Raw genomic sequence first — 8,556 nt, forward strand, 5'->3', positions numbered from 1 at the left:
CTTTTGCTCTGAACGAGAGACAATTTTTCATTGTTTTTTACAGTGTTCTAGATTGAGATCTCTTTTGGGGATACTGAATACTCTCCTAATGTCCTATGGAGAACATTTTACTGACCTCATGTTCATTTTTGGTTTCTCTTACAGTAAAAAAAAGAAGAAAAAAGGTCGGCTGCTGAATTTCCTTTTTGGTCAAGTTGGCAGTTTATCTCAGTAGAAAAGAAAGAATGGAAAGAGGACAGAGATGTGATTGTGTTGTGGTGTTTCGGAACCTTGTTAAATCTCGAATATTGTTGGAACACAAGTATTATTTTAAAATGGAAGAGCTGGATGTTTTTGAAAAAATATGGGACGATGATGGTGTACTCTTTTCTTTGAAAGACTCTGAAATCATATTTGCAGATGTTTTAATATAAATCCATATTTTTGTGACATATTGTAGTTTGTGACAGTATCCCAACAATGGGAATGTAAATACATTTTTATCAGAATAAATGAAGTTTAAAAAACTCAAACTCTCTCTCTCTCTCTTTCTCTCTCTTTCTCTCTCCCTCTCTGTCTCTCTCTCTGTCTCTCTCTCTCTCCCTCTCTCTCTGTCTCTCTCTCTGTCTCTCTCTCTCTCCCTCTCTCTCTGTCTCTCTCTGTCTCTCTCTGTCTCTCTCTGTCTCTCTCTCTCTGTCTCTCTCTCTCTCCCTCTCTGTCTCTCTCTCTCTCTCTCTGTCTCTCTCTCTCTCTCTCTTTTCACCTCAGCTGTGTTTCAATGTTTCATGAAAAGACCTGAGTTTGATTACATGAAGTACATTTGATTGTAGAAACATTGATACAGTTTTTAAAGCTTTGGTACTTAAGATAACAAGGAGATTAAAACACCATTTTGTATTATATATTCATACATTTGGTTTCATGCTGGTGCTCAAGGGCGACATCTGCTGGATCAAAACATCACATATAAAGACTTTAACATTTCCTCTTCTTTCTCTTTCAGGATTCTCTGTTTCTCCTCTTCAATCTTCCTCTCTACCTTCTGAAACCTCTCAGTGGTGTAATGGTTTCCTCTGTTCCTGTCTGTTATCTTTCTGATCTTGTTGAGGAGCTCAGTGACCTGAGAACTATCAGAGAGCGTGTTATCAAAGACGTGGTACTGGTTGTTACATTTGGCCACAAGCTCCTGCTGGTCTTTGCTTTCCTTCAAGATCTCCTCGATAGGTTGCCCACTGAGCTGGTCACCATGGGTAAAGAGAACCATGCTGTATTTGTTTGCTTGATCTCCAAAGAATTTCTGAATCTCCTCCACCGTCTTCTTTTCTTCTTCTGTGAATCGGTCCACTTTGATGACAATCAGAAAGATATGTGGTCCAGGAGAAGCATAAGCCATACACTGGATTATATTTCTATTGGTGTCAAACAGACCTGGAGTGTCGATGACAGAAACCTTCTGTCCATCCAGCTCACCATACGCCTTAGCGCAGCATTCAGTCACAGATTTAAAGGAAAACCTTGATTGGAATTCTTTCTTTCCCAGGATGGTGTTTCCTGTGGCGCTCTTCCCAGCTCCGTTCTTCCCCACCAACACGATCCGGATCTTTTCAGTATTGTAAATGTTTGATCCTGATTGGATGAAAAGAAAAAGAAAGAACAACATTAAGGGCTTTAGGTGTCATAAGAGATAGTAACAGAAAGCTAACACAAGAGGAAGGTTAAGGTGGTGTCAATAGTGCCATCCTTTTGGTCTCTTCTGATGTTTGTCTCAGTGTCGCTGTGGCAGGTGTGAGTGTAACCCCGTACTTCCACCAGATACGTGTGCATTGTGTGTCTGCTCCGGTCTGTTTCGGCTCCGTGCTCCCTCGTCTGTAAACACCCACAGCTGGAGTGTCGAGACAAAGGAATTCCTGCAGTAATTTAACAGATTGATTCTCGACAGCGTGAGATAATACGATGTACGTGGTATAAAACTCTACATAAACCTTATAAAACATAAACAAACACACAAACGGTCATTTTTATGAACCTTTAAAATGAGTGTTTTATTCTGAAAATAAACCGGATGTTTTATTGTTGTATCTGTGTCTGACTTCCCGTCCCGCTCGTTCTTTTCTATGCTAAATTGATGTGTCGTGCTCCGGCATCCAGCAAAATTAGAAGCCTTGCGTAGCTGCTGCGGAGGGTACCAGCCTGCTGGAGCCGAGACGCAGCTGAGACGCAGAGCAGCGGAGCCATTGAATAAAGTGAAAACATATCAGCTCTGCTGCCGAAACAGAGCGTAGACAGACCGAACATGCATCTGGTGGAAGTTGGCCGTAAGTCTTGTCTTGGTTTGGATTGTTCTTTGGTTGGTCTTGATAACAGTTTGGGAGGTCAGCAGGTGAACTCTGCAAAAGTTTCTCTCCACTAACTAATTTACCTATGAGCTCTGCTTGTCCTCTCACGTCCATCAGGGCCTGGACTCGTTTCATCCAGCCTGGTTTGGTCTCAGATTTCTCTCCTTCAATGAGCATGTTGATGTACTCTGGAATTGAGCGAGGATTTGGCCTCAGTGCAATCTCTCTAAGTGTTGTCAAACACTTAGCAGATTCCTCTATCAGTTTCACCACCTCATCGAGCTTGGCTGATCCAACTTTAACCCACCCCTGCAACTTTTCAACTGAATTTTCGAGCTGCTTTCTTTCTTTGAGGACCTCCTTCGTCATGGTCAAGCTTTTAGCTTGTATTTGATTTAAAGCATCAAAGAACCACGGCATGCTGTCTGTGCCCATGCACCAGAACATCTCATCAAAGCTTCCCACCCCTTCCCTCATGCCTCTTCCAGATGACCTGTTTTCCGCAAACAGAGCTGAATTATTGAATTTGAAGTGAATCGGCAGGCCGTCTTCTGTTTTTGGACACGGGACGTCTGCAGCCTTGATCACCTCCAGGACAGGTGGGCACTGGACATCAGCAAACGTCACCAGAACCCTGAGGTTTTCTGCAATGTCTTAGCCAAAGATTGAGAGCCCAGAATCAAACACATATTTCTGAGACGGTGTGAGTCGAGCTAAAGAGGCCTGAGCAACAAAACACACAGCATCAATTTCACTAACACCACGCTGAGAAGAGAAGAGATTCCTCAGCTGGTCTGTGATCTCTCTGTCTCTCTCTATGCCTCTGGTGTCTCCAAAGTCTGGAGTGTCAATGATGGTCACTGAATAATCTATTTTAAAGCCTTCCTGGTGGTTGACTTTGTACACAGTGACTTCAGAAGTCTGACTTTCACCTTGGGATCTGGACTCATCCTCTTCAATTAATTTAAATCTGAAATCATCCTCCCAGTTCACTCCAACAATGCAGTTGATCATTGCATTGATCAGAGTGGACTTTCCTGATCCGGTCGCTCCAATCAGCATTATTGTGCGATTTTGTTTCGTGTTTTCTTTGCCAAAGTTAAACCTCCGACATCCATCTATGTTCATCTCTTCTTTTTCCAGAGGCAGTTTGTAAACTGAGGGTGAGGCATAGTTTATCCTTTTGCTTTTCATTTTGAGTTTTTCTGCAAGAGGATTGGTCTTTGTTGTGCAGACTGTCACAGTGATGCTCTCCTTGCTTCTGCCAGCTGCACCACAATCACATCTGACCCTGACAACATATTCTGTCTCTGACTGAAGCCCTGAAATTATCGTCTTCTCAGCTCCTGTTATCATTTGTTTCCACTGGAGATCCTCCTCTTTGTCTGTTCTCTTGTTTGTTTCGGCGTACTCCACGATGTAGCTCAAAATGTGGACGTCTTGTCCAAGTGTAGCAGGTTTCTTCCAGCTCACTGATATCTCACTTGAGTTTGGTATAACTTCAGGTTTTCCGGGAGGGCTGCAGGGTAAGGTTTTAATGGAACCACTGACATGATTGGCTGGTCCAACACCTACAGAGGTCACTGCTCTGCACCTGATCTTATACTCTGTGTTTGGACTCAGATCACCCACTGTGACCTCTTCAGGTTTTGATGCCATCTGTTGTTTCCATCCTTCCTCTCCACTGACACAGTACTCAACAGAGTAGGAGGTGATGCTCTCTGATCCAAACTTTGGTGGATCAATCTTCAGTGTCACACTGTTGTGGTTTACGTCTCTTACTGTGACTGTTTCAGGCTTTGAAGGCGGCTCAAAGTTCTCAGTGACAGAAAAGCCTTCTTTATAAAGGTAGATGCTCGAACCTTTCTGTGCCTTATTTGTTATTCCGACTGACAAGAACTTAACGTTCTTGTTCTCCTGGTTGGCCTCTGCAAAGTCACTGAAGAGCTTTGCTTTTTCCCTCATTGATTTGGCTGCTTCTTTTGAAGCATACCATTGTTCCTTCTCTACACCCTGAGCATATGGATCTTGAGGGTTGTCTGGTTCTGGTGTTTGTCTTAAGTAGTTTGACAAAGCTGAGAGGTATGGTTCATTGATTTCCAGTGAGGTGAAAACAAAACACACAGCATGTTCTGTTCTTAGACTTTCTTTGTAAAGGTCATTCTGAGATGGTACAACCTTGGTGTTCTTCATCGTGTCTGTTAAAGACAGTAATGTGTTGATCTCTCTCTCTTTACAATCCATCCACTCATTCAGGTTGTTGTTGTTGAATGGAGAAGAGTGTATTTTCCTCAGGACATCTGCGAGCACAGCCTCCTCTTCTTCTCCTTCCCGGATTGATGGAAGTCTCTTTGCCAATGTTTGTTGGAATTCCAGTTTGAAACCAGAGCACATACTTTGAAAAGTTTTCATCTTTTTGCTGATCTGTGGGAACTGCTTTGCTGTGGTGGTTCTCAGTGCATCGTTACACCTCATTTCCAGCTCACTGAGGTACTGCAGTACATTCTGTGAGTCTTGAACTAAACTTTCACTTATCTGACGTACAAGTTTAGCAGCAGAAGAATCTAAAGTTGTCAGAGGCAGCAGCCAGACCTTCATTGGTACTACGTTTTCTCCATTGGCTCCCAGCAGTTTAGGCAGACTTTGGTAGACTTGCACTGCTTCCTGAAACGATGTTGGCATTTTCTGAAGGGAAAAGTCTCCAAAGAAACTACAGGAGAGCTTCTCAACACTAACTTTTTCCTTTTCCTCCATTTTCAGTGAACCATCACCCTCTATAGAAAGGGAAGGTATTTTATTGATCACCATCTTCAAGTTTCCCTCAATGTCTTGTTGCTCTTCTTTTTGAGAAACCTCACGGTCAAAGACGAAGAAGGCTTGTGCCCCATAAAGAATCGCTGTGACTACGTGCGTTGCTATTCTTTGGTCAAAAACATAGGAATGTTTCACATTTCCTCTTCCGAGATGATTCATCGACAGTTCCCGGAACTTTGTAGTTGCTTTGTACTTCAGTGTTACTCTGGCTTGGTTTTTGGAAGTCTTACTGTTGTTCAGGTATTTCGCTGATCCATCTACCTGTACAAGTCCACCCAAGAAACTTGCCTTCAGTGATGCTTTAACATCGAGTGCAGAGGATTTATCCTCAATTGAGTCAGAGGCAACTATCTCAAATTCGTTATAGTTTTGTGGTCGTTCTCCAACATGCTTCATCAGGTCATCATGGTCCCAATGGGTCATTCCTAAAAAGAAGACGCACAAATCAAGTTTAGTTTTTTGGAAACAGCAATAAAGGATTAGCTACTTGTACTTCATATATGGAGGATAGTATTTATTAATGATATTAAGATCTGAGAGCTGAGTACCAGGCACGAGTAAGTCTCTGCGGCAGTCGTACAACATCCCGAGGCCGAAAGGCCGACCGAGAGCCGCCACCTCCATCGCCTCACCCGCTTCAGAATCCATTTTTCAGTCTGAACTGGACAGAATGGATAACAGCTTGTTAGTATGTTCAGTATATCACCTGATCCTTTAGCTATCATCTGAATTTAGCTTTTTGTTAAACCCTAAAATCAGTCGCTGTTCATGACTACTGACAGTTATCCTAAATCATTGTCAGACAACAGCCGGGGAGCTTGAACACAGTAAATCTGACAACCATACTTTCTAACTTGTATTGTCCTCTTGGTCACTAGATAAGTATTAAACAATTAATTAACTTTACGCAGATGACACTCAATTATATCTTCTGGTCAATTAAATTGATTCTTGGATTTGGTTTGCTCAATAAATTGCTTTGAAGACACAAGGTGTGGTAAGCCGAACACAAAGACTTACTAAGGTTTGATCTTATTTAAAGAGCCCATATTCTGACATTTTTGGGGTTTGTATATTTAATCTATGTACCTACTTTTGTACGTTCACAATAGCTAAAGTCCGAAAAAAGTGTCTGTTTTCATGTACAGCTCCTCCTTGCTCCCTCTCCGCTCTGAGTCCGTCAGCTACACTCTGTTGAGCCCACACTGTTAGACCCCACGTGGGCCAAGTCTGCTCTGATTGGTCTGCCGATCCGCTCTGTCGTTATTGGTCAGTTGCTCAGCACGCTTCTCTCAAATTTCAACATGAGCTGCAGGGCTTGCCACAACGAGCCAATGGGCTTAGATCAGTGATCTCACACTGACAATGACTTCGGACTGACAAATTTTTATCGAGGGGGGCTAGAACCGAGCGTTACATGCGGCTAATGCTACAGCTAACAGGAGGACGTAGGAGAAGCCGCGTTTCCGCGGACTTTGAATTTTTGCAGATAGATGTGACTAAACATGCACAGAACATTTGGAAAACACACTAAAGGGCATATAAAACCAGAAAAAGCATAATATGGGACCTTTAATATAAACAGAGGCAGAACCCGAGCTACTGTAGGTCACTGGTCGAAGTAATTAATCAACGGTCCCCATTGAACTTCTTACAAGCTTGTAACTACTTACACCATTGCAGCTGCTGATTAAAACTTGGTGGGCTGTATCAGGATTGAGAACTGGAGAATGAACAGTACCAATTACTTTATATGGCCAGTATATTATTAACACAACGAGGAGTGTCTGGAAATACATTAAGCCTGTTATTCATTCTGGATTTTGACCTATGTCTTTATTGATTCTCCTTTGCTCTGAAGCCATACAGTGTAATTAACTTTAATATATAACTAGATGAGGGATAAGAACAGTTATTTATTAGAACACAGACAAGAAGGGCGTGGAGATCATCCGTCTGATTATTTCAGCAACAGATATCCACATGTGAATAGACATTTTTTTATTGCTCTGGTTTCTAGTTGTTGTCCCAGTATAATCGAGTGGGATTTGGTTGCATACAGGAAACATGTCCTGTGGTGAGCAAAAAAGGCGTAATGTATCGGATGAAACCCAATCTTGGAAACCTTCAGCTACCGTCTGAATTTAGCTTTTTGTTAAACCCTAAAATCAGTCGCTGTTCATGAATACTGACAGTTATTCTAAATCATTGTCAGACAACAGCTGGGGAGCTTGAAGACAGTAAATCTGACACACATACTTTCTAACTTGTATTGTCCTCTTGGTCACTAGATAAGTATTAAACAAATAATTAACTTTACGCAGATGACACTCAATTATATCTTCTGGTCAATTAAATTGATTCTTGGATTTGGTTTGCTCAATAAATTGCTTTGAAGACACAAGGTGTGGTATGCCTTAAAGTTAACATTGATAAGACTGAGATATTTGGATTTAGCACACACAATCTGACAGATGTTGAAATGGAAAACAAAATGACTGTCATTTAATCTAATAAAATATTCATCGGTACACATTCAGGAGTATTTACCATCCAAATCTAAAATGTTAAAGCCCAACACAAAGACTTACTAATGTTTGAATGGAGCAACAGCTGACCTGGAGAAAATCATTGATTTCTTTGTTTTCCTGTTTAACTTGATTCTGTACGGAAAGAGAATTGACATCTACCTTTCTGTTGAAGCAGTATTTCTGAGGCTGGCTGCACCCTCAAAGATCCGTGCAGCTTCGACAGATGTTCAATGAACTTGAACTTCTGTGCATCAGAAAGCCATCGCAACTCTCGACCTGCAAAGAGAAGAGAAGGCACACCTAATGGAGTATGTTTGCTTCTCAGGCTACCTTGGGCTCTCACACAGATATTGACACCTACACTTCTTCTGTGCTGGATTATATCAATACCACCATCGACAGTGTTACAACATGGAAGCAGATCACCACGTACCCAAATCAGAAGCCATGGATGAACAAGGAGGTGCGTCTCCTGCTGAAGGCCCGCAACACCGCCTTCAGATCAGATGACGCAATGGCCTACAGCGCATCCAGGGCAAACCTGAGGAGGGGCATCATCAAGGCCAAGCACTGCTACAAGCTGAAGGTAGAGGAACACTTCTCCAACTCCGACCCCAGACGCATGTGGCAGGGCATCCAGGCCATCAGTGACTATAAACCCAGCAACTCCACCCCGATAACCACAGATGTCTCCTTCCTGAACGAGCTAAATCACTTTTATGCTTGTTTTGATAGAGACAACAGGGAGACGCAGACCACGACCAGACCGATAGGCTTGAATGACTACCGCCCTGTAGCACTCACACCCATCATAATGAAGTGCTTTAAGCGACTGGTCCTAGCATACCTGAAAAACTGCCTCCCACCCACACTGGACCCATACCAGTTTGCCTACC

The 8,556-nt window shown here is 42.5% G+C and overlaps 1 protein-coding gene across 1 annotated transcript; it reads right to left on the reverse strand.

The window, feature by feature from the left end:
• Positions 1 to 650: 650 nt before the first annotated feature.
• LOC110005688 (cytolytic toxin-alpha-like) lies at positions 651 to 8,160 on the reverse strand. The gene is made up of 4 exons (XM_029275446.2): positions 7,820 to 8,160; positions 5,678 to 5,790; positions 2,399 to 5,554; positions 651 to 1,605 (listed from the first exon to the last, which is right to left on the reverse strand). The coding sequence occupies exons 2-3, from the start codon at positions 5,775 to 5,777 to the stop codon at positions 2,970 to 2,972; spliced, it is 2,685 nt and encodes an 894-aa protein (XP_029131279.2). The 5' UTR covers positions 5,778 to 5,790; positions 7,820 to 8,160; the 3' UTR covers positions 651 to 1,605; positions 2,399 to 2,969.
• Between the last annotated feature and the right edge of the window lie 396 nt (positions 8,161 to 8,556).

The sequence above is a fragment of the Labrus bergylta genome, chromosome 4, assembly GCF_963930695.1.
Source record: "Labrus bergylta chromosome 4, fLabBer1.1, whole genome shotgun sequence".
NCBI classification, from domain to species: Eukaryota; Metazoa; Chordata; class Actinopteri; order Labriformes; family Labridae; genus Labrus; species Labrus bergylta.

Coding starts and splice junctions, on each gene's coding strand:
- LOC110005688 (XM_029275446.2), bottom strand. CDS start 5,777: ATGGATTCTGAAGCGGGTGAGGCGATGGAGGTGGCGGCTCTCGGTCGG. Junction 5,555..5,677: donor CAGAGACTTACTCGTGCCTG/GTACTCAGCTCT, acceptor TCTTCTTTTTAG/GAATGACCCATTGGGACCAT.